Genomic DNA, 27,435 nt, shown 5'->3' with positions numbered 1-27,435 from the left:
TATTTTAAATTATTTACATTTTATTTAGTATTTTACATTTTTATTCAAAATACATTTAGTCCAAATGGAATTATTTAGCTTCTTTATATATCAGTCCAGGTCTTTCTGTTGAGCTGCACCCGTCAAAATAAAAAAACATGACGACAGTTTTTGTTGCTCACAGTTACGTTTTGGTAGCTTAATGTAATATGGCAAATCCATATGGTCTGTAAAAAAAAAAAAAAAACTAAATAGGCATGATAGACAAACTGTTTCAACATTATCATTTGCTGTGTGTTAATTTTTAGACACAAGATGTGTCTAAATGGCACATTTCTCCTTCCCATGAAACAGAATAAAACGAAAAATAACAGTGGATTCTGAGTCTCTGTTTATTCCAAAAGATTCCAAAAAATAAAGCAATCAGTCCACATTCCATTAAGAAAAACATCCTCCATTTCATCCTATGGCAGACATATAACTGAAATGAAGATAGTGATGACAGGTCCCTTTGTGTGTCAGTACGTGAGAGACAGCTTGGTATGATGGTCATAGGTTCCCAAACGTGCTCCCAAATGCACAATATAAGCAATCCTCTTGTGTGCAAGCTGGTGTATCAACTAAGATTTTTAGTTATACACTCAAACGGTTTCTATTTACATGTCCAGTACATATACATACAAAACTAATGAGCAGGATTTCAGTTACACGTCATGTCATAGAAAACGGTGATCAGCTTACACTTTATCAATATAACTATCTGTAATAATCATCTCTATCTCTTAGTCTTCAGATCAAAACTGGACTACATAAATTAAAGTCCTAGTTAACTAGTATTAGCGATAAAATCATCGCTTTTATAAAACAAACGTAAAGAAAGGTTGTCATGCTTTTCACAGTTAAAACTGCATATCGTAGTGCATCTTAATAAAAGTACAATGCATTTGATATGAAAAAACAAAACAAAACAAAAAAGCCAAATATGACATAAATAACAAACTTCTGATTATAGGGTACTAATTTTCAATCTCAACACTTTCCCAAACAGAGACAATTTTAATAAATGCATCTGAAATGCCTTGACATAATTTGGCACATATCAATATTTGGCATTTTGGGGTATTTTATATATATATATATATATATATATATATATATATATATATATATATATATATATCCATCTTAATCAATATAACACTTTCAATATACCATTTAAATTGTGTAATGCAGAAGGTAAAATATTCTTAAATATTTTCTTTTTTTAATTAAAAGACTTATAAAACTACAGCTTGCATCGCCCATAAGCAAGAAAAAAACAGATCCGAACACAGTGATCCAAAATCCCAAAAATGAACATCACAACAAATCAAACCAGTGAGGAGGAGAAACAGACCTACTCAAATCATTTAGATTCAGTTTTCTTTAAGTCAAGCATTTGCATGGTAACATTAACATCAAATGAACAAAAGTGTAATTATATACATCATTTATTATACATATCTCATATAATAAGAAATTATTCTAGACAAACTTTTTTTAATATATATATGTCATAGTTTGCGTAAACAAAATCACATTTGATGCAGATGTTTCGTGTGCTTGAGTTCTTGAGAATCAGAGATTCCAAAAACAGGTTGCTATGGAAACAGGTGTGGAGATTTTCCCATTGGAATTATTTTCAATGTGGCACATTGTTCCTCATCACTTTACGTTGTGTAAAACATCCACGAAAACCGAAGTGGGGCGAGTGTGTGAATACATGAGCAAAATGAGGTCATTTTATATGTGCGTATTCAAGTGTGACAAAACGAGAACTTGGAAAGGCAGTGATGTAAAATGCACACAACAAGGAACATTATAAGACTGTGGCTGCACAAGGTTTGTGAAGTTATCTGCATATGTACACACAGCATTGTGCCTGTATACTTTGTGTTTGTCAGCATTTTTTTTTTTTTTTTTTTTTGCAGATGGTGGTTGTATACATCAACGCTGGTCAAAATATGATTGCACTGAACAGTAAACATATGTGATAACATGTCTATGCATGTATGGATCTGACATCCTGTGTGTAGGTGGAATAATTAACTATTATTATGTCTGTATATATAGTGTCAGTGTGTGTAAGAATATGTACACATGTTTGGATATGTATTAAAGTAGGTACAGCATGCTTGCACCAGTGTGTGTGTGTGTGTGTGTGTGTGTGTGTAAGGCACTCAGGACAGCTCGCTCACACTCACAGGCATTGCTATGCCAGGTCTCAGGTACGGCACAGCATGGACGGCTTTAGAGAAGTCTGGAGTCAGCACTCGCCCGTTCTCTCCTGTACTGCCCGTTATAGACAACCTGGCCTTACTGCGCATAGCATCTGTGAACGTCATCTGTTACCAAACACACACCCACACAAACAAGATGTAGAAAAACACAGCGATTCACACCCAGATTCACACACATGGAGACAGAAAGAGAGAAAAACAAAAACATTTGTTAATGTTTTACAGTGCTTATAGAAATACAAATTATATTATATATACAGATTTAACATCTATACATAACTGTAGATGTTTATGGAGAGCAGATGGGGTGGAGAATGATTGACAGCTAATGGGTCTCGCTCTAAGAAGACGGAGCTTTGTATCAAAAGCAAGTGGTGCAGCCAATCCACAAACAACCACAAGCGCCAATGATGATAAACAAGCGGAAAACTATCTCAAATTAATTTCTCTATGATACATCAATCTTTTATTTCCAGCCATACATTGTACCCTCCCTCTGTTCATTCTTTACCAATCTTTTCAATCCTGATCACATAAGATGTGTGTGTAGGCACAGTTTAACAAAAATATACAGTTAAACAACCGTATGTGTGATTTTGTATTTTTAAAGAGGACCTATCATGAAAATTCTAATTTGCTTTCATCTCTTGATATATGAAACAATGTGAAGTTTGAGAACTGAAAACGTCTTTGTAAATCTGTCACAGTATCATTTAGACTTTGCAAAAAATGCTATTATGTAGGATGGAGCATTTTTCTCTTAAAATAACAAATGAGTCACAGTAAGACCAGAAACATCTAATTAAACAGGGTCCATTTAGATTTTATGTTGGAGAAAAGGCCCTGTTTAATTCAGAAAAGAGTTGAGAAAAAAATTATGGTAAACGAAATTACGTGCTAAAATTAAAGGGCAAGTTCACCCAATTATTATATCACCCACATTTTGACACGAGCCCTTAAATGCATGTCAGCGTGATGCCTGGAGAATCATGCAGTGGCGATGAAGCATTTGCCACACGATAAAAAAATGACCAAAAAAAAAAAAAAACAATGAACAAACGACAAAAATAAAGCCTCTGCCGTTCCTACCCCACTAGATCTTAACACTCTCCAGCCCATAAACGTTGTACCCTTCCTTATAAGTAGCAAAATTCTGAGAATTCTGCGAGGAAGAGGAGGGATTTAGGGTCTGAGTCTTGGCAACCTTCATGCGTTTGGCCTCCGCGCGAGACTTGTAGCAGAACTCCACCAGAGCGACCAGCATGGCCAACCCGAGGCCACCCACCAGGATGTAGAAGACCCCCGCAACATTACTCAGGCTGAGGGCGCTAGTCTTCTCCTGCAAGGGGTTAAAGGTCAAAAATCAAAGATGAGAGAGAGAAAGGATGACAGTATGCCATTACTACTAACTATCACTGTATATTTGACAGACTACGACTTTAAAGGTAATTGCACTACATAAAAAAGTACAGTATTAAGTGTGTTAATGTGAGTGTCTAGTAACAGTAAAATACATAGACAGCTACAAAAGTACAACAGAACAATACGGTGCAGTGTGTGCACATAAAGAAGGAAAATAGACGCCACCTACAGAATTGCAATTAAAGACAGCTAAGGTAAAAGGCAAATATACAAACAACATTTACAGCATTGATGAGGGAGAAGGAGAGACCGCATGGGAAAGAGAAAGAGAGATAGGAGGGAGAAAGAGAGAGTGTAAGAAAGATAAAAAATAAAAAGGAACAGGACAAGTTTTCAATTAAAGCACATAGAAATACAAAGGAGCACAAGGAAATTCTGAACCTACACAGGAAGGAGTACGCGTGTTTGTGCGTGAGAGAAATGTGGATCAAGTTGACATTTATATGTGTATAAACTGTGTCTTGGCTATGTGTCTCTCACATGCATTACTGTGCGTTTATATATTACATCCCTGTTTGTATAGGCATCGTTGATTATATACACAGTACAGATCAGGTTCTGATTCATGCGGTGTTTAATCTGTGTAGGGACTTGTTTGGACACACACACATCGCTATAAACTATATTACTTTTTTGCACAAGCTTCCTTTTGTATCGCTCTCATACTATTTTCTACTTGAACACACAAAGACACACACACACACACACACACACAGAGTCTGCTGATGCTTGGGATTGCCCAAACTGAGACAGTGTATTCACAAGTTTTCATGTGTACACACATACACATTTTGGCCCTACCAGACACACACACACACACACACACACACACACACTCACGCTCCCTGCAGTGACTGACCTTACTTCCAGAGTCCTTGGCTCCACATTCTCCCTTATCGTACCACCATTTGTTTTTCAGCTTGTCTAAGATGCCTTGCTCACTGAGTTTCAATACCGCAAGGTTTACTGGCGTTCTTTGCGTATGGGAAATAACATAAATAACATTACCAATGTTATTTTATGTTATTGTCAGTAACATTTGCACTCGCTAACAGCGCTGGCAATGATTCAGCCCTGAGCGTGGTGGCGATCGGAAGTCTGCGCTCCATTTGGCAGTCGGCAAACACGGCTTTGCCGTGCCAGATGTGCACAGACTCATCGCCGCGAGCAGGAAGCAGAAACAGAGCCCGCCAATGAGCCGTGTACCTCTGGGAATGTCTTTTTTAGGTAGTCTAGATTTCCTTTTGGAGAAGATATGTCTTTCTGAAAAATCTAGCTGACCAACCGATGGCGTAATCAAATTTGTAGGTGCCTCAGCTTGTTTCCCGAGGGCCACTGGTAGTGCTTCCTGCTCATTTGCATTTAGTTCATTTCATTTTTTACCCATAAGTCCCCAGCACGGGTCTGACCTTTGACTCCCCGCCTCCGCTGCCGCACTCTCCTTTGTCGTACCACCATTTGTTTTTCAATTTATCCAGAAGCCCCTGCTCGTTCAGTTTTAGCACTGCAAGGTTTACCGCATTTCTTAAACAAACGATAAAACATACTTGTCAGAAAGCATGGGGGGCGGGGCTGCAATGGGCCACGCCCCCACAAGTTGCATAGAATGAATGGAACATTGGGTTAGACAATCCATCAATCAATCAATCAAATCAACCAACCAATCAAAATGACGTTAAACAACCCATTAAAATATAAGGTGGTCGAGCTTTAAGAGTTCTTTTTAAACTCAAACTCTTTAGGCAGGAGGCTAGAACAGAGGAGGATCAGCAATAGTATCAGTTATTACATAATCGCACATACATATCCTCAAATCAGTTAGCAGAAAACACTCTAAGAGGCAAACAAATTTGGTTAGACGTATCAAGAGTGACAGCATGCATACTTCAAACAGTGCATCATCAAATGCATTCATAATCAAGTTATTGTGTTTTCAGTCTATGAATCATTCAAAATCCAAGTGCCCAATCACATGCATTGATTGTTACTCATTATCAATAAATAGCTTTTGTCATAACACAGTCTGGTTGCAAGAGGCCATTGCTTCAGTCATTAAAAACAGACATGCATTCAATAAAGCAGATACTAGTGGCAAACATGAGCAAAAATGGGTCATACTAACCACCAAAAAAGGATTTTAGAATTTTGGTTGTACGTGTATAGCTTCAGTTTTACATTACTACACTATGCTTTGCTTAAAGAGGAAGCTATTTGTGAGCAGAAGTAATTTAATGTTTGCTGATGTTTGCTTCATTGAACACATGGCAGTTGATTATCAGCAAAACAGGAGAAAAAAAGGATTCAGAAACTTCAAGAGTAAACATGTTAATTCTTGCAATTATGGTTAGGGCTGTCAAAATTGGAACGATAATAAGCAATTAATTAAATTGTCTAGTGCCTTTAACAACAGTTTTCACCTATCGGCATACCTGAACCAACAAAATTATTGACAGGGAGAGAGCTTTTCAAATTAATCTTCATTCTCTTTAGAGAGTCACCGATAATCGGTTTTACCGATATTTCTCAAATTTAATATTAAGTCCATAAAGTATGTGAAAACGGTTATATTGCTTAATTATTGCAGATGCACATACAGCAACGCATTATCAAACTCAATACTACAACTACTTAAAAGAAACTGAATGCATTAACGTGATTATGAAATTATCCGCAATCAAATATTTTCATCTGACAGCCCTAATAGTTTTTATATAATCTTAATTCGTTGTGCATTTTATGGCGCTCTCTTACTTCCTATTAAAAACTTAAAACTGAACTTGTTTTTTAGCTTGTGTTAAGATAATTACCTATTTGTCCGAGACTACATTTTACAAAATTTTCTACGCCATCATTGGCAGAGATGTCAGCTGGGCTTTTTAAAGCCCTCACTATCGCTGCAGTTATCTGTTATCGCTGTTTTTGCCTATGGTACTGTCCCTCGCTATACTCAGCACTGCTATTACCTAGTTTACCTCATTAAAAAAAGGGGACCCCCGGCCTACATCAGGGTAGGTGGGATACTATAACAACATGGGCCATATTGTTATACTACTCCACCCACCTTAAAGCAGATCCCTTGGGTGTAGCGATGCCGTAGCCTTTAGAGTCAAGGTTCCCTCCGACCTTCATGGTGTCACAGGGCTTGCGTTGCTCGATGTATTCGTTCATAGTGGACTCCAGAAGGTAAGCATATTTGCCTTTGGATTTTCGGACACGCAAAACGCCTTCCACCGTGTTTTTAACAAACACAGATGGCTCTGCACTCTTCATGTACTGCCACATCTTGTCAAAGAGAGCAATCTTAGATCTCTGTTTAAAGTGAAGACACAAAGATAGAGAGAAAAATGGAGACATTTAGATTCGAGGTAGTGAGGATATGATTGTCAGTAATATTAAAGTTTTCATTCTAGATATGCACATCAAGAATAGATCTATGACATGTCATTTTATCTTGTAATTTAATAAAATAAATTAAAAATGCAATTTAATTCAGCACCTCAGTGATGAATAAGTGTTTAAAATCTAAATTAAATTAAATTAATTTTGATTTTATGGGGATACAGTCCAAAAACATAATGAAAAATGGCTTCATTAAAAATATTTAATTCTTGAAAACTTGATTAAAGGAATAGTTTACCCAAAAAGGATAATGTGCTTTCAATTTAATCATCCTCATTCTTGTTTGTTCATCAGAACAGATTTGGAGAAATGTAGCTCACCAAAGGTTCCTCTGAAGTAAATGGGTTCCGTCAGAATGAGAGTCTATTTATGGACTTGTATTTTGGCCATAAGCAGAAGTTCAAAGTTAAAATGCCTTTATGATGGATTTGTTTCTTAGAAACATGCATCTTTTCACTGAACAAGATGTTAACTGATGGATTGGAGTGGTGTGGATTACTTGTGGATCATTAAGACTCTCATTCTGACGGCACCCATTCACTGTAGAGCATCCATTGGTGAGCAAAAGATGCAATGCTACATTTCTCCAAATCTGTTCTGATGAAGAAACAAACTCATCTACATCTACAGTACATTTTAGAAAATTTTCATTTGGGGTAAACTATTCCCTTATGTGAACTGGCATAATATTTATTATGTTTCAATTGAAAAACACAGTGGGACAGTTTTTCTAAAATATTATAAATATATAAAAAAAAGAATGTCAAATTCAACAAAATGCAGAAAAATTCGGGACCGAGGACCCTCCTGACCATTTATCGAGATCAATAAGTCTTAAAATATCAGAAAATGTTATATTTTCATAATGCAACAAGATTTTCATGATGCGACAAAATTTTGTAATTCGTCATTGTTTCTTTTGAAACATCTAAAAGCTTTTTTTGAAAATAATGACGTGTACACTCATATGCATGCCATTTATTTATTATTTTAATGATTTGTTTTTATTGATGAACCACACTGTTCCACTCACCCTAAAGAACTCTTTGGTGGAGCCTGCATCCAATGTCCCATATGCAATCTCAGTCTGCTTGGCCAGGTCTTCAGCACTCTCGATAGGTGACACCATCCTCTCCACAGTGAGAAAGGCAGCCAAGTTAGCCGTGTAGGAGGAGATGATGATGAGGGTGAAAAACCACCACACACCACCAACTATACGGCCAGACAACGACCTACACACAGCAAACACAGTCAGCCACACACTAACACCAACATGATCCACCCACAGAACCAGACTGTTCTTACAGTAATATTCAAGAGAAAGAAAGAAAGAAAGAAAGTTAGATAGATAGAAAGAAAATAAACCCTTTCACTTTGTAAAAAATGGGGAATATGCAGCCGAAACACGGTACCTCTCCAAGAGGGCTAGAAATGGTGACCTTGTGCATCTTATTGTTCCCAACCGGGTGAATGCATGTTCACAGAAGAAATGTTCAACCAAAGTTTAAACCACAACTTTGATAAAACATTTCTCATCCTGTGTTGGCTCTTTCTTCTTACCCTTGGAACATTGAAGTTGGGAATTGTATATTACACCATTTTCAATGGAAATGGATACGAAGCCAGAGCTGCAGGAGCATGAACATACAGAAACCACGGCAATGGTGGGAAAACTGTTGATGCACTAAGCCGAAAGCACACCCCACACGCTAGCCGGCTAGCATTAGCACCCACTGCACGCACCAACCTTGGTGAAATATCGCATCCCTGCTGCATAAAAGCGCCCAGAGAAAACCACAGACTATTAAAGATTCCAAATTCGTTCGTAGATTCGCTAGGGCCCAGCTGCCCATCCTCAAACTCCTCAGTGTGCCACTCGTAAGGGCTGAAGCGGCTAACAAGGAAGAGCACGACGCTAACTCCGATGTAGGCGAATACAATGCACATCCAGATCTCGTAGGCCAACGGGTCCAGGAAAGAGAAGACACCCGGCTTGGATTTCTGTGGTTTCTTGATCATAATGGATATGCCCAGACTCATGAAAGGTTTCGAGAAGTCTATCACCTCCTCTCTAACCAGAGTGATGGTAAGAGGAGCTACAGCTATGTCTGCTTTCTGTCAACAGTAAAAAGAAGAGGAATTAGGCGAATTACACATATAGGCCTCTAGGAAATGTGTGATGAAATGCAATAAACTCCTAATTTTCTGCCGTTTATTAATAGTTAGTAAGGTGACTGTTAAGTTTGGGTATGGGGTTGGGATTTAGAATGTGGTCATGCAGAACAATAACTTAATATGTGCTTTATAAGTCCTAATAAACTGTCAATATGCTAGTAATATCCATGCTAATAAACAACTAGTCAATAGTGAGAATTGGTCCTTAAATTAAAGTGTTACTGTGCACTCTGAGTCTATGTTTTACTACTCACCCCGTAAACCAGTTCTCCAACCATTCCATTCCAGATTTTGGTCTCAGCATCTCGTGCGCCGTATTTTCCGTCTGCCACAATCCTCAGCTGATACTTAAACCCACAATGCTTTGCAATCTCGGCGGCCAGGTCCACACAGTATCCCTCATATCGTTCATTATCGGTGAATAACTCTGCATTCTTTTTCAGCATTACATACGGTGCCTCCTACAACAAACATGCAGGGAGAAAAAGACGTTGACATCATCTTCGAACAAAGTTGATTTCAATTGCACTTGAAATATCATGGAATATGTCTTACCAGGATTGTTGTCACAACAACTGTTTTATTCTCCATTCCCATGGTATCGTTGGGGAAAAGGTCAGATTTTGTCACGGCCATTTTGTCCATCTCATTCCAGTAACCAATCTGATAGAAAGTACACACACAAAAGACTAATAATATAAAATATTTACTTTAAAAAAGTACTCAAAGTTGGGGTTAGGAATCAATAACCTTACCGAGAACCATTCTTTTTAGTTAAGTTAAGGGTACTCACATACGAATAAGAGCGGAAGCTACAGAGTATGGTTTCTAAAGTAAAAAAATTTTTTTTTTCATACACAAACACATTGATTCAATTCAGAAGGCCTTTATTAAAGCCCCAAAGCCATGCGGAGCACATTTTATTATGGATGGATGCACTTTATTGGACTTCAAAATCTCAACAGCCATTAAAAAGCTTGGAAGAGGCCAGGACACTTTTTAATATGACTCCGATTGTATCCATCTGAAAGAAGGAAGTCATATTATATACCTAGCTTCAGGGTGAGAAAATTATGAGGTAATTTAGATTTTTGGGTGAGCTGTCCCTTTAAGGGCTCTTTAATGTATTTTTTTCCTAAATGTGAATAGAACACTGTACTAAAATACTCTGACAGTGTTTCCTCTATCACTATTCAGCAGTGGTGCCGAGGTACAACCAAATCAACAGTGCCAAGAAAAAAGATATAACGTCTGAGTTGGGCTGTCTGCTTGCAGACTTGAATGTGATGAAAGAGAAACATGATTAAAGAGACTGTGTGCAGCGAAATAAGAATAAACTGTCAACACATATTTATATTGCATTGCACCCGCTGGCTGCACAAACATCCCTCACAATCAATGCTCTTCATTAATAACTTTTATGAACTGGTCGTTTGTAACGAATTGCAAAGACTAAAGAATCATTCACAAACTCAGGCTAATCATTTATAAAATTCCACACTACACACTTCATGAATTAATTTATTAGCTATCCAGTATTTTATTAAGCCTTTAGCTTCTAATGAAAGTGTAGTACTTTCAGATCGGTTAAACACTTTATATCACTTTATATCTAGTTAGGTAGTAGTCATCTAGTTATCTACTATCTTGTTCTGGGTCAGTAAGACCATTTAATGTTTACAAGACAAATCTTTATTTTTTCTTTTTATAAAACTACAGTAAAAAACAGTAATATTGTAAAATATTCCAACAAAGTGAAACAACAGTATATATTTTAAAATGTAATTAATTCCTGCAAAGGCAAAGCTTAATTTCAGCAGGCATTACTCTTCAGTGTTACATAATCGTTCAGAAATCATACTATTATGCTAATGTCTCAAGAAACACTACTGCTTAGCAAACATTTGCTTTTATTATGAATGTTGAGTAGAAAGCTCTAAAGAACAGTGTTTATTTGAAATAGAAGCTTTTGTAACAGTGTCACAATGTCACTTTTGATCAATTTAATGTGTTCTTGCTGAATAAATTACTTACTGACCAAAACATTTTTATTGGTAGTTCTGATAAAGATACACTGAGTTTAATTCAAATAAATGGCAATTTGAAAATAATAATAATAATAATAAATTACAGACAAATTAAATATGTTATCAAGGAAGTGTTGCTTTAGTTTGTTTTTATTATATAATGAAAACAAATTTTATGGTGGATGCAAGAATCATTTGATATCATTAAGTGGTAATGAAATCAGACTCTCTAGTGAGAATTTTTACAATTCCCATCCCAAATACACATACTGAAGTTCATGAAGAATGCAGACTCTAGATGCACACTGTGTTACCTTCACAGGGCCACTGTTTTTCAGCTCCATGACATTGACTGTGTAATTCACTCGTCTGCCATACTGATCGAATTGAATATTTCCTGTCAATCCATCCACACGCACCTGAGCAAACACACGCACAGATGTTAAATCTTATAAAGTTCTCACACACAGACAACAGGCATTGATAACGTGTCGGCAGAGTGGGACCTGTTTGAGAGCACGCTCTATCTCCACCCCCTGAGCCCACGGCACCGCAGGATTGGCCAGGCAGTCTCCGTTGTTGCCACGGCGACTGATATCAATCCTTTGTTTATGCAGAAAGCGGAATGCCTCGGTCATTACTTGCACAGCGTCGTATGTGAGAGCAGAAGTGTACTGCAAGAGAAAGAACGTTCTGGTGTTTTATGATCGATAAAAACTTCCATAACAAATAGAGACGATAACTATGATCAAAATGCGGTCAGCTGTATTTTTTATTTTAGCATCATTTAAATATTTGCACTCCTTCACCCTGATTCTGCTGTCTGCTCCAGGGTACTCCTTCTCCTCCAGTGCCTCCCAGCGCTGGTCAAATTTAGCTACAAGCGGGTCATCAAAGTCCACTATCTGAAATCCAGATACATTCGCTCCTCCATACTGAATCTTGGACAAATCTCCATCCACAAAGCCCTGAAACACACACACACACACACACACACACACATACGTTTTGTAATAATAGAATTAATGCTGCATAAAAATATATGCTATTTGTATTGTTAGTATCACGAACAAAAATGCTAAATGACTCACACAACATACACACACATTCTGATCACATGCACTACGAAATGCATATTATACACAATCATTAGAATCTGAAATACTATAAAATTCCTAAAAAAAAAAAAAAAGGGATTTCTGTCATTATTCACTCAACATACACCATATGACCTTCTTTCATCCATATAAACCAAAAGAGATGTTTAAGAGTATGTCCAAGTTGCTCTTTTCTACACAACTGAAGCACCTAGGGATTAGCTTTTTAGGAAATTAATTATATAAACATTGTTCTGCTCCACATGCAAAAAAATAAATAAAAAATAGCAATTTAATAGTGCCATAAAAACTTTAAAATTAAAATTAAGCCTTAACCTAATTACAAAAATGAATTGCAAAAAAAAGCCATAATATTAAAAATATTTAAAGAAAAAGAATCACACTATTAAAAGCAATGCTGTGATTATGTCAGTAGGAATAGGCCTGCCTCAGTGAGCGTCTGTAATGCAGGAAACGGATGTGTAGGATTTAGTTAAGCCTTACTTATGCAGGATAGTTATGTATCAAAATGAATTTATTCAGGAGAAAAAAAACCTGACAGACATTCGGGAAATTGCCTCTTGCAATCTGAAACCACATCAGGTGGTTGACTCCACTCTTTACTTATGACTTAATTATCATAGCTAATATTATGCTATTAATTTCATAATGATACAACTTAATTCTCATCATTTTGACTTTACTCTCAAAACATTACAACTTTATTTTTGAAATGTGATTATTCTGACAAAAAGGCCAATTATAAGAGTTTTTTTGTGGCACTACAAAGCTACTTGGAATATATACCATAAACCATATTAGCCACCTTTCTGATGCTTTTAGGAAGCTTTAAGTCTCTTGGTCACTGTATATATTTGTTTTGTGGTAGAAATCCATGGAAAAATTATCGACATACGTATTTGGAACAAAAAGAGGGTGAGTAAATAATGACAAAATTATTCTTTTTGGATGAATTGTTTCGTGAAACTCGATCGTTGTCAACTTACAAAATTCGCAATGATGTAATGATATCCTTTCACATGTCGACCGATCGTAATCACCTGTGGAGAAGCAGGCCGAAAGCGTCATTCACAAGAGAGATTTAATTAAAGCCTCACATAATAAATGTTGAAGGTGTACGCAGTACATCATTCCTTAACTACATTGCTGACCTTACACGTGTGCTGTAATGTGTTTTTAGTACATCATTCACCTGCTCCATAATGTCCTTGACTTTGTCCTGTTCACAGTCTAAAATGACTCTCCTCTCTTTCTTGTTCTCCAGGTCCTGAAAGAGGGAACGATATGCCTCGTCCTTCCACTCATCCTTCAGGTTTCCGACGTTTATGGCTGTTACCTGCCATTTCCTCTCTGCCGCTGTGTCCAAGACGGCCTGGAGGGTCGACAGACCTACATAGAGAGACACACAGCAGCGTGCATGTGAGTGCTTCACATCAAATGCCTGCATCACGTTTTTCATCAATCTGCTCAAGCTTTAATTACCTTCCTAAAGTGTAATTGCTACTAGCTTCACTGTGTCTTTTCAAATGAGATTCAATCTCCGTTATGGCCACTCTCTGTTTTAACCACTGTTCTACTTTAATCAACCGCTACTCCACAATTACGCCCAGAGACCTTGATATCAGGAGGAGTATTTTTATTGCTCTTGAAGGCCCCTTGGGACACTTTTTCTCCTTCATTTATCATTTCTCCTCCTCGCTCTCTTTATTTTCAGCCTTTTCGCATTTGGTCATCTGCCCTTTCGTTCTCCTCTTTTCTTTAGCCTCCCTCTTTACTGCACATCTCTCCCTGCTCTCCCTCTCTATCTCTCTCGGTTGATTTCATATCTAGGTCTTGGGGGAGAGATTTATTTTGCCGCCTCAAACCAGAGATGCAGCACATAACACACACTCCAGTCACCATTCAGAAAGCATGCAGCTAACTAGTCATAGTAACTGAAATTGTCCAAGAGTTATGATATTGTGTTATTATTTAGCATATATATTTTCCCCCCAATTAGAATAATAATCACATTTGACCAAACAGACATTTTAGAGTTAAAATCTGAACATTAAAAAAATTATTATTTCGGTCACACTTTATTTTTATGTCCAATTCTCTCTATTAACTAACTATTAACCATGAGTTTTGTCTCAATAAACTTCTAATTTGATGCTTATTAATAGTAAGGTCGTTGTTAAATTTAGTTATAGAGTAGGATTAGGGGATTTCATGCAGAAAAAAACATTAATATCTGCTTTATAAGAACTAATGAACAGCCAATTTGATTGTGTTATGCTAATGCTAATAAGCAATTTATTGCAATACCAATAAAATAATAATAAATTCCATTAATAATGATAATTATCCAGTAATAATCTGGATTTCAGTAATGAATGGAAAAGCCATGAAAATTATTATTATTACTATTTTTTTTTAAGAAACATTTTTATTAATATAGGAAAAATGCCACACACAGAGTTTCTTAAACATTGTTGAATCACAATCCCAATAAAAACATGTCATGAGGAAACTTAATGGCCAAATAAAAATTAGAGCATTGAAGATGTTACTTCAATTTATATATTAAATATATTGCCCAGCTGTAATATAATTACACAATAAACAATAGCACTGTATCCTAACCAGCTGTGACTATCACAAGTGACTAAAGAAACGTGTCATTTGCTTCGTTTCTAATTTTGTGTTATATTTTTAGTGCATTACACATTAAATATTATCTGATTAGCAATGACTGTATTATGATGCACAGCAGTTTTACATTCAGTTTGGACAAATAAATGGCTTGTCAAGAGAAACTAGTCTAAATAAATAAATGACAGATGAAACTTCAATTAAATAATTAAAAGATATAAATAGAGAGAGAGAGAGAAAGAGACTGTAATGTATCTGTAAGCACTGCCAACTCACATGCTCTTTCTCCAAGAGACATTTCACCACAAAGTAATAGGACTATTGATTGAATTCTCTGGTGTATGTGTGTTTAAGTGTGTGTGCAAGCAGCTCTGACAGAGCCATGGCTGAGAAAAAAAGATAAAGAATGCATGCATTTCTCAAAAGACAGAGAGACAGTGTTTACCTCTGTCGCTGTCATACAGATAGGCAAACTTCTCCCACTTGTAATACTCCACCAGACTGATGAGAGGCCCTTTGATATCAGGCCTCATCTGCAGAACAAACTGGTTAAGTCCATCAGCTGGAAAACTGGGCGTGATGAAGGACACGTGCAGCGTCTCGCAGAACGACGTGATGGTGTTCACTGACTTCTTATCGTAGAAGCCAAAGATGGCATACACTCCTCTAGAAAACTGTGAGCAAACTGAAAAAACAAAAACAGTAATATATAGTAACTAAATATTTTAAGATAGCAAGATATTACATTTCTGGCTGATACCAATAAATGCCCGATATTAAATTAACCTTTTTTTGTCTATAAGAAAAAAAAATTGATATTCATTTTGGCTAAAGATTACAATTAACAGTGCAATTAAACTATTTATATTTTTGTAAATTAAAACTGAGATTTGACATTCGAACTTCTGATATTTAAAAAAAAATGAAAAATATGCATTGATAGTTCATTCACAATACAATTAATGCATTTAGAAAAGTCATAACATGAAATTTTAAGTGAGCAATAAATTATGCCAATGGTGATCTAAATGCAAAAATGGGGGAAATTAGCATTCCTAATTAAATATACAGTGTCACACACACAAAAATACAGATAATTTATCAAAACAAATACTTTACAAATCGGCCAATAATAGTGTAACAATAACTAAATTATTGGTAGTAGAACTGGGCACCATTGTGACCAAATTATTGTTTTGCAGTTTTATTTTTACCGTATATTCAAAGCAAAAATTGTATATAACTATCTTAAATTAGAAATAAACATGTGAGAGTGAGTTGCACAAATAAAAGGCACTTCTTGATTATTTGCTCTTCTTACTTCTCTTTTTAAAGTAAATAAATAAAAGACAATTATTCCTAACAGGGAAGAGGAACATATGAAGTCATAGAAAAACTGTTTTAAAATCATTGCAATAAGTCAGCATTAGTTTGCAACCAATACGTCATGTTAAACCCTTTGAGACGTTCTCTATTTTCACACGACTCGATGCCTGTTTGTTGCAGTCCTGCCCACTTATAGCCATTGCTATATTGGTATTGAAAACAGGATGGCAAAATACGTTTTCTACTGTCCCAATATTGTGTACTCATCATGCTACACATCATTATTAGTGATTAACTATTTTCCTGGATGGCAATGTAGTAACTTAAGTTAATTGTGCAGCAATTTTCAGGATTAAACTTTTCAGAACGAACACTCCAGATAATATTACAAATGTACAAACTTACAAATGTAACCTCTTTTTTACTGGAAGGGGACTGAAGAGCTGAATTCTGTGTAAGAGTGCCTGTAATTCTGTTAATTCAGAGAATTGTGCTTAATCTGATCTGAGAAAGTGTGACTGAGCATTAAAGAGAAAGAAATGAATTCAACATAGATGTCGTCCACTCCTAAAGCCACCCTGGCTTTTTAAACACAATAAATCTATGCAAACATGATATGTACACTAACTCAATCCACTGCCAACAACCATTTAGTCTCGAGTCTCTTGTTTTGACAGAAGCCACTAAATGATCTACACTCTGACCAATGAGACAGAAATCAATTGGAGATTTAAGTGTGTGTACTTAAAGTTCAATTTCAGTCAGATTAAAGCAATAAATCATCTTTTTAAAATGTCCTGTAATCTTTTTAGTCCAATTTAAATCATGCCACTGTGGTGTTTGCAAAGTCAGGCTAATAGATGTACAGCATATGACGAGATTGAGGTATCTATACAGTACATGTTAATCAGATAAATAGATCAGTGCTGTGCACAAATCCATTACATGTATTTCAAATATGTCATGTATACTTGGACAGACAAATGGACAATACGCAAAAGCCTGACTATAACTGTACATATAACTTTATTTTGTATCAGCATTGTGAACAACATAAAGACCTGAAATTTAAAAGAAGAATGCCAATGTATTTTTTCTTTCTTTTTTGGTATTGGTAACAACAAGAATAATCTCTGTAAAAAATATTTTGGGCAAACACTCATTTTATTAGACAGTGGAATTTGCCACCAGTGACATAAAGCCTGAGGTGATGCACAATATTATGAAACTTCAATACAAGCACAATATTGTACAATTGCCTGAAATTAAAGGGATAAATAATGCTCCTGCACAATTAAACTAAATCTGTTATGGTAATGCAATTAAAGTGTAGATCTGCTAATGTTGCATTAGATTTCTTTTTAAGCGTATTTGCAGCACTGAGTATTATAGCCAATCACGTACATTTCTGTGGAGCTCATTAATGCAATGACCAATCAGAGGCATTTAGATTAGTCAGCACTATTCAGTGTGCATGTTCATCTTCATTCTCACAGTTGTTATAACACGCAGTTTAGCGAGAATGCATGTAGAGATGGCTTAAAGTGACTTAGTGTTGATAGAATTTTATTGATAACAGTCTATATTATTCTGATTGATTGAAGTAATTGATGCATTGGACATGAAAGATAACAAATGCAATTAATAAAGTTATTATACATTTTTTTCCTTGAAAATCAATTCCAGGGGGCTATTATTGCTTCTTAATAGAGAAGTTAAACTCTAACACTGGTATAATTAGTCATTAAATACTGCCCAGCAATCTGAATATTAGACACACACACACACACACACACACACACACACACATCTAGGTCACATATACTGTTTTTTATGTGTTCTTCTTTGCATGTTCCATGTGCATATTTACAGTATGTGCTCATCGAACTATAAAACAGATTCATAATCCATGCTGCATCTTGTGCTCACACAGAGTGATCCGCATGCAGTCAGAAAGCTAAATATGAGACTTTGATTAGCAGTCACACAGAACAGCAGAGAGAGTCTGAGCTGGCACGGCCACACACCAGGGCTGATGGGATATGGCTGTGTGTGAATGGGGTCGCACACATACATGCTCTGGGGATGCATTTGTGTGTCAATTGCTCTCGCTGTCTAAACGTGTTGTCAGTACAGTAGGGAATTGCAGTATGGCAGTTTGTATGCCGTATTCATAGTGGGAATCGTGACCTGAAAACAATGTTCTTCCAGAATATTCTTCCAGTATAATCAAAAGGATAAGTAATAACTACAAATGTTTCAAACAAATATATCCTCTTTCTACACCTTAACACAGTTATATTTGGAAGCATATCGTCTTGAATGACCAATTTTTGCTAAAATGATGATTTGTGTTTTAAAGGGTTCTTTATTCCCACCTTCTCATTTTTTAAATCTGTCATAAAATATTTTCAAAGCCACTTTATTATTGATTTTATGGAGCTCAAACTGTAAACATGTAAATGTGACCAGCTTTGTTCAACTGAGGATACTTTTTAATGTTAATGACAGAAATATTGACCTGCTATCCACTGACCTTTTCTTTTTGATATGTGAAGGGCTCTAATACTGTCCATTAAGAATGGCTACTTTTGGCCTTTATAAACTTAACATATTTTATTTAAACATGTAGAACAAATGTACTGTGACTCTGAAATCATTTGTGTATTTCTATTCAGACACTGAGAAATAATAAACACTCACACGATCACTGAGACATAGATGCTATTTCCCTGGAACTTAATTACATTCATTAATATTTGGTGTTTTATTTCTTTATGTGTTAATTAATGTTCAGTCTCTTTATGTTTATTCTTGTTCAATCTTGTTCGAGAACTGTCATTTTCATACCATTTGTTTCTCATGTCATAAAAAACTAAAACTTCCTAAATGACACATCTTGCTGTCGGTTGTTGTTGTTGTTTCATGGAAAATCCATAATAGAAGCTACAAGGTATTATAAGAACTATACAGAGGGGTTAGTTGAAAATAAACTATTATTAAAAAATAGTTCCCTTAAAGGGGGGGGGGGGGTGAAATGCTATTTCATGCATACTGAGTTTTTACACTGTTAAAGAGTTGGATTCCCATGCTAAACATGGACAAAGTTTCAAAAATTAAGTTGTACGTTTGAAAGAGTATTTTTGGAACAAAAAGTTTCGGTTTGTCACAAGTTTCTTATTTTTACAGAGCATCAACGGAGTTGTGCAAGTGTTTGTGTTTGTTCCCTGCATTTCGAAGATGCTTGTTTTACAAACAAGGCCCAGTTTGATGCCGGATTTGCGTATCGTTTATTTCTTAAGGATGATGTAATCCCAACAACAAAGGGCCACGATCGTGTGTCGGAACCGCAGGCGGTGAGTAAAACTGCTTCAAATATCTCTGTGTTGTTAACTTAGCTATCGGCGCGTAAGCACATCAAGTAAACAACATGCGATGTTGTCATCAAACTGCACTTTACACAAGTACAGGTTAAAAAAAAAAAGACGACATAAAGTGGAACTTAGTCATTTTCCAAAACAAATATATACAGTTTCAGTACATACCACATAGAGACTGATTGCTGCTTCTGCTCTCGTTCAGTTTCAGCCTCTGGATCTGATTCTGAATCATAAATAAACGGCTGAATCTGACTGTAAGCCATGGTTTGTTTTGGATGTCTGGATGTCACAGCTTCCAAACGCTCTCAACACAAAAGCCTACTGGCGCTCGTGATTCTTTAGCTCCGCCCACACGTCACGCCTCCAGCCGCTCATGTTTTTCCAGGAAAAAACAGTACAGACTATCTTTCTCTTATGAATATAATAAAACTAAAGACTTTTTGGAGTTATGAAGGATGCAGTACTACTCTATAGGTACTCAAGATTAACAGGATATTGAGTGAAAACGAGCATTTCACCCCCCCTCGCCCCTTTAATAAGACCATTAAGGTTCTTCATAGCACTTTCAAAGCATGATTCTTTATGAAACTTAAATAAAAGGGATTCATTAAGGATCTGGAACTGTTTAGAACCATTTTCCCTAACAGTGCATAGCATTAGTTCTAATACAAAAAAAGAAAAAAAAACATTTTAATGGATTTTCCGATTAATGACAAAGAAGGCAAACTCTGTCAACTGATTGGATCTGTCAGCAGTTATTGGCATAAACATTAAAGTCAACTGACAAGACAGTCTATCCGTCAAACTGTGCTAATCAGAAATCATAGCTGTTTCTGCATTCAGCCCTGAACGAGGGAGAGATGCACCCACATTTGCATTTGGTCCAGGGCATATCACATATCACTCCTGTCATTTATCATTTGAATATGGAAATGTTACTGAGACTTTATGACAGAAAATAGCCTTTGCCAAAGCTTCAAAGTCTCCCCCTAAATTCAGTGTGAATATGTAAAGAACATCGCACATAAACGCACCCCTACATCGCAATGAAACTGCAACTGAATCCAATAGTAAATTGTGGTTTCACAGTTCATTTTGTCTTTGATTTGGGAACATTTCCAAAGTCAGAGCATTCCTACGTGTTCCTGCATTTACACACATATTGTAATGGGAATGTGACATCCCAACATGACATCTTCTTATTCATCCGTAAGTACACTTGGGAAACTCATACTTCAGATGTGGTCATTCGTTCTTACAATGCCACACATTCAAGTCAGAAAAAAAATGGAAGAGTCTAAACAAAACAATTATACTATGAAAAATTAACCCAACATTTCCTAGTTTCTCACTTAAACTTCCCTTTATTCATGTGCTCCAAACGTGTTATTACTCAAATATGAGTATAAATGAGTTAAACTATACCAACACTCAACTGACTTGAGCCAAATAATGACACTATTATCTTCTGTTGAGTTTTTTTTAGCTGAGCTCAGTTCATGATCAATGAACTTTGCAACATTCATACTGTTACTGAACCAAATTTAGTTAACAATGAACTAACAGCTAAAAAAAGAGACTTTTAGAGCTATGATGGCACATCAGTTGAATTAAATGTGAATGCACCATGTTGTGACATTTCACCCGTGCACAAATATCTGCTCAAGTCACAACCCTTGATAACAAGCTCACCTCTTAATAACAATGACATTATACCTACTTTTTTATCTCACTTCTGACTGATTGATGGGCTCATCTGTCTTCTAACAACACACAATCATCTTTAACCTTCAAAAACATGTTTCCTCTGTAATGATCAGGTTTATATTCTTGCAGACACACACACATTAATGACTTTATAACAGCTATTTTCCCTGAAGAGCACCAAATCATAACGTCTCATACACATTCCTCATTGAAATGTCAGCTGTGTTCTCCTGATTAACTAATGCTTTAAATGAACCCTGCTTTACTTGACCCCTCTCTCTCTTTCTGTTCCTCAAGGTGACTGCAGATTGTAGGGATCGAGGGACTGTCAGAAAAGGAGAGAAAATACTCAGTCACTCATTCTTCATTCTGTCTTCAGCACTAAATCCTCCACACCCCTTTTTTGACACACTGATGTGAATATCTTTAATATAGCACACACACACACACACACACACACACACACACAGACATGCCTTCAACATGCTGGTGGTTGACTGTGCATGTGAAAGAAACAGATTTAGATAGTAGAAGTGACTGATCTTAATATATATATATATATATATATATATATATATATATATATATATATATATATATATATATATTCCAGCAGAAACTGCCGTTTTGGTGTGTTTTATGGATTTTTATTTCATAGACACAATAAATTAGATTTGTCACAAGAACATCATTATATTTGGGTGTCTGTGACATCAAAAAAAAAAAATGTAAATAATTGAAATGGGAAAATAATCATCAAAAAAAAATTCAATTCCGCTTAAAAAAAAGTGGCATCTGCAAGATTTGTTAATGATTTTGAAAGTCTCTTACTCTCACCAAGGCTGTATTTAGCTGGTCACAGTAAAAGAGTAAAGAGTAATATTGTTAGATTGACTTGTATTTTAATATATTTTGAAATGGAATATATTCTTGTGATGCAAAACTTTTTTCCAGCATGATTGCTCAGTGTCACATGATCCTTCAGAAATCATTCTAATATGCTGATTTGTTGCTCAAGAAACATTTTGGATTATTATCAAATTGAAAACAATTGCACAGCTTAATATTCGTGTGCAAACCACAATACTAAAATATTTTTTTATATATTATACATTTCTTATTGTTACTTGTGATCAAATTAATGCACCCCCCTTCAAAAAATTTATATATATAAAATTAATAAAATAAAATAAAAGCTGTAATGTACAGTCAGCATGTCAGCAGTGGTCTTGTATCATCTTGAAATGGTTTATTGTTCAATAATAACTGGGTGACTGCACATGCATGCCCATGAAATATTACTTTAAGTTGAAAAATGTATATATTATAATGTTAGGTTAGATGATATGTGAAAAATTGATAGCCTGAATGCACTGTAAGTCGCTTTGGATAAAAGCGTCTGCTAAATGCATACATTTAATTTTTAATTAATTTAATAATGTTAGAATGTGACAAAAATTGAATTTAGTTACCTCTCAAAAAAGACAGATAAGTTAGCATTGAAAAAAAAACTGCCCTTATTAATACTGCGATTAACCAACTAGAATCAAGGAATCTACAGAGCCGTGTTGTGTTCTGATTGTTAGTGCATCACAGGAAGAGTTGCTGTTGTTTGGTGATAGCATCTCATAACTGACAGCAAGCTGGAGGCACTGTACGCTCAGCATTAACATTAAGGTGTTATTCAGCCTAAATATTGAAGAAAAGCTGCTGGATTCCAGGAACACAAACTCTAATATCATCAAGGAATGTATATAAGCAAATGGGATTATCCCCAAAAAAATCATGCCATTTAAAATCTTTGAACAGAATAACAGAGACTGCTGCACACCAAAGAATATGATACAACATACAACAGCAAAAACAATTCCTAACATACTAGAGCACATATCTGTCAATAGAATTGGATGATACAGGTTACAAACAAGTGATAACAGAGGGTGTGTTGAAACAGAAATGTGTTTTTTTGCAATGGCAGACCATAAACTGTCTAAACAGTTGGGTTTTCTGGCAAAGTAATTCTCATCATCATAATGTTTATATCATTCAGAGAAAATCCTGCTTAATGCCATGTATGTATCAGCATCAGTGGCATGCAGCGGTCCACACACTTCTTCTTTTTATGTTTTGTTTTGTTTTGTTTTGTTTTTATAAATCAAATATTAAGTTACACTAAAACATTAAACACATTAAATTTGTGAATGCAGAACACGCACAAAAACCAAGAAGCGGGATTTATCAAATGAACCTATCATAGTGCAATAGAGGCATTGCCTCACATCATATTTTTTTTTGCAATATTTGATTTGTTTTATTTGGTCACACTTTAGTTTAGGGACTAATTCTCACTAACATCTGCCTCAAAAAACTTCTAATTAATATTTAGTAAGGTGATTGTTAAGTGTAGATATGGGGTAGGATTAAGGAATCTATAATATGGACATGCAGAATAATATGTGCTTTATAAGCACTGCTAAACAGCCAATAAACTAGTAATATGCATGCTAATAAACAACTTGTTAATAGTGAGAACTGGTCCCTGAACTAAAGTGTTAGTTTTTTTATTTTGGTACTATGAATTATTTACCATCCAATTTTTTTGAGGAGGCATTGCTTCCCTTGCATCCTCAGAGGAATTGTCCCTGTGGGTAAATGCAACGGGAAAGGAAATTCCTTCTGTGCAGTAAACATACACCATAATGTTGGTCTAGGCATGTTTGTATACAGTCAGACTAAATAATAGGCCAATTCATCTTCCAGGTGCAGTGAACACGTTCTATATTTGCAAGCCTAAAGCAGTAAACACAAACCCCTATTCTTCACACTTTCTTACAATCAAATGCCTAAGCAATTTTCAAAATGTTATGTACGTGCACCCTGCAGTATAATTGAGATTTTCCGTGCATGATTTATGTATGTGTGGGACAGGTATGTGTGGGTGGCCAAGCCATTCCCATGAATCAGCAGTAGTTCAGGCTATTGACAGACACAGACTTGTCGCAGTGAAGCTCACATCGCAAAGCATCAGTGTTTGACATCAAAAGCAGCCATGCAGACTGAGAGACAACTCATTCAGGTTAATGCATTGGGTGAAAACTACACTAAAGATGCCAAGCCAAGTGTCTCCACAGTCCATGTTTGCGCACATCTTGTCTTCACAGACCTCATTCAAGCAATGTGTTTGTTTGCTAGTGTAAAACATTCAAATTGTCATGCATTTGCTTCTATGATGTCTAATGATGTCTTACAATTTGCAATTGTTAAACAAAAGGTAATTTAATATATCTATAAAATATTAATTATTCCTCAAAAGCCTGCTTATTAGATTCCAGAGTAGTGGTGGAAAAACTGAATCATTTCTTTGAATCCGTTCTTGCAAACAGTTTGTTTCAAAACATACAGTATTTTAAAAATTAATTTGCATCAAGACATAGTGTGGATTCTGCCATTTTGACGTGACAAATTAAAAATGCACTTTAATTGTACTCTTTTTTTTTTTTTTTTTTTAAATATGCATGTGGCAAATACATATTGCGGTTTATTATGCAGATTTTTTGCCCAGTTCAGTCTGTTGCGAGCATGATTCAGTTCATAAAAATGTGAATGCATTTACATTAATGTATATAAAACTTTAATGCATTTATATAAATAGTAATGGGAGATCTGACTCCATTTTTGTGACTAGTTTTGAGAACAGTTTGTTTCGAAGAAGCGTTTAAAAAAATATTAAATTCTTAATTTGTGTCATGCATAATTGACAGTCCCACTCCCAACCCCCATATTATATTATAAATGTTCTGAAACATTATTTTAACAAATTGTATGTAGCACATAAATACTTTATTGATGTTTACGTTTTTTTCCCGGTTTGGTCTGTTGTAGATATGCAATATATACAGCACATAAAAACAAATACATTCATATAAATGTAAATATAGCCTTCTCTAAATCTCAAAGACGTTTTATTTGTTACATTTTTACAAGTTATTTTTCACCCTCACCTCATTCACATTTTCTTTTTAGGAAAGAGTTCAGTGAATCAGTGAGTTGTTGACTCGATTCAGTCTGATTCGTGAATGAATCGTTCAGGCCTGTTTTGTGAATGCATTGAACAGTGCTGACTGCAGCGTGTCTGGAAGCTGTGTAAAAAGCCAACAATTTCAAAGCATCTTCCAACCCTTTACACTGACACAAACTCACACGCACTAATAATTAATCAGATTTTTGAATCCTAACGCGTTTCATCCCTCAGTATACTGCTCTTCAGTTGGAAGATGCGTGGGGGAGGGAAGCGCGCGAGCTAGGTCCCTTTTTACGCCCTCGTGCCTCGCTTGTCATAAACCCTTGAATTATACACATATAGCATAATAAAATAAAGTGAAATTCGACCGTAAAACATTCGATAACGACAAAAGGCACTTAAATACTTTCGATGGAGGCAACCTGCTGTTTCATTTGCCATCGAATTGTGCAGATGCTGCTAAAACGGGGCCATCTCCTCTCCTCCTCCGTTACTGTGGAAACCATCATCATGCTGCTCCCGCGAATGCCAATTATCTCACCCCCCCAAAAAAAACCCGGTTTACATAACCACCATCTTCCCAGTGCATAGTTTGCACACCTAGACAGCCAGAACCAAAATGTGCCACAGTCGAGACTCATTAAAAGCATAAAGTGCTTCAAAGATGATGAACCCATTGTTTGCCAACATCAAGGGTTGCGTGAACGGATAGCAAACCAGCGTTAATAATAGAACATATGTAAGCAGGCGAATAGGAATAACACACAGAAGCTGCTATAAAGCCTCCTGTAATATTTAACGCGGCATGACTGGAGGATGAATGAATAATAGGGAGGAAACCTAGCCGCGCTATGATCATCACACCTGTGCATGGGTAGACTAATTCATAACAGCATTCAGATTAGAATATATAAGAAATAAATTAGCTCATGTGGGGGGGAAATCTCATTGACTTACAGCAATTTGTAATGGCGAAGCTGTTAGCCACCTCCAGGTTATCAATGTGAGGAGTGAGGCGGAATTCGCTCGTGCCGAACTGAACCATTCCGATCCGAAACGCGCTGTACTCTTGATCTGCTCCTCTGGGGAACAGGCCACCTGAGAAGATAACGCATTAAAACATGATTCAAAATTCAGTCGTGAGAACAATCTCGTCTCATATTCTAAAATTAGACATTGCTTTATCACGAAAATCTCACATGGCACACAAGCAAAAAAAAAAAAAATGTTTATGTTATTTCTTTTATCAGCCGTATCAAGTCAGAATTTGATGCCTGTGGTGTAAAGGCGCAGACAGGTGAAGTGCGCTCACCGATTTGGACGCTTGGAGATCCGCCGAGCGTCAGTCCCCATAACGCGGGGAAGAGGAGACCCGACAAAATCATCGTCTTCTGCTTATCCCCGCGCCCGCATCCAACGAACGCGCACTGTTCACAAAACAGCGAATCGACACATGTTAAAACTGTTACAGGGTCAAAACGCAGATGCTCTCGTTATACCGCGGTGCTGGTGAGCGAAAGAGCGGGCGAGATGATGCGGGAGTCTTGCCCTCCTCCTTTGCGGCTCCGTCCCTGTGAATCGTTTCAGCTCGGCGGACACGGTAAGAATACTGATGAAGACGAAAAAAGCCGAGCGGAGCCGAAGCTGCTCCTGCTGTGAACGCGCATGGAGAGAGGCGCGCGCTCGCTCTGGGAGACTGGCTTATTAGCTTCTCTGGGTTAAAGGATTGCGATTCGTCGATCTTATTCATTAGTGTAATATATGTCGCGTAATCTCTTATGGTTATGAATTTATTGATTGAGCCAGAGTGGTGACAGATGTAATCCAATAGGTTTGGGTTCCCCATCTTCTGAAATACATTGTAATGAACAGCTTAACCACCTTCACTCGGACTAATCAATAACTGACACACACCCATTACACGTATTGTTACCTAGAATTGGCTCAGACCAAAGACCGAAGCGATGG

The 27,435-nt window shown here is 36.3% G+C and overlaps 1 protein-coding gene across 5 annotated transcripts; it reads right to left on the bottom strand.

Annotated features, from left to right (window-relative positions):
- LOC127959434 (glutamate receptor 2-like) lies at positions 1–27,062 on the bottom strand. Of its 5 annotated transcripts, none has more exons than XM_052558727.1 (16): positions 26,780–27,062; positions 26,425–26,565; positions 15,479–15,718; positions 13,592–13,788; positions 13,386–13,439; positions 12,091–12,249; positions 11,788–11,955; positions 11,596–11,700; positions 9,810–9,917; positions 9,509–9,715; positions 8,827–9,194; positions 8,113–8,311; positions 6,742–6,989; positions 4,540–4,654; positions 3,463–3,597; positions 1–2,363 (listed from the first exon to the last, which is right to left on the bottom strand). In XM_052558727.1, exons 1-16 carry the CDS (start codon positions 26,850–26,852, stop codon positions 2,199–2,201), a joined length of 2,682 nt encoding a protein of 893 aa, XP_052414687.1. In that variant the 5' UTR covers positions 26,853–27,062; the 3' UTR covers positions 1–2,198. The 5 variants fall into 5 exon arrangements, with proteins under 5 accessions (XP_052414687.1, XP_052414917.1, XP_052414610.1 ...); XM_052558957.1 differs by lacking the exon at positions 4,540–4,654 and adding an exon at positions 5,090–5,204 and having other exon boundaries at positions 3,382–3,597; positions 26,780–27,061; XM_052558650.1 differs by lacking the exon at positions 4,540–4,654 and adding an exon at positions 5,090–5,204 and having other exon boundaries at positions 26,780–27,061.
- Between the last annotated feature and the right edge of the window lie 373 nt (positions 27,063–27,435).

The sequence above is a fragment of the Carassius gibelio genome, chromosome A1 (assembly GCF_023724105.1).
Source record: "Carassius gibelio isolate Cgi1373 ecotype wild population from Czech Republic chromosome A1, carGib1.2-hapl.c, whole genome shotgun sequence".
NCBI lineage: Eukaryota > Metazoa > Chordata > Actinopteri > Cypriniformes > Cyprinidae > Carassius > Carassius gibelio.
Note: the sequence above shows the minus strand (reverse complement) of the source record. Positions and strands in the feature narration are given on the sequence as shown.

Excerpts from the sequence above, each read along its gene's own strand:
- LOC127959434 (XM_052558957.1), bottom strand. The coding sequence starts at position 26,852 with ATGATTTTGTCGGGTCTCCTCTTCCCCGCGTTATGGGGACTGACGCTC. Across the intron at positions 15,719-26,424 it reads CTTCGCCATTACAAATTGCT|TTTGCTCACAGTTTTCTAGA; the intron begins GTAAGTCAATGA and ends TTGTTTTTTCAG. Across the intron at positions 2,364-3,381 it reads CTTATAAGGAAGGGTACAAC|ATGACGTTCACAGATGCTAT; the intron begins GTTTATGGGCTG and ends GTTTGGTAACAG.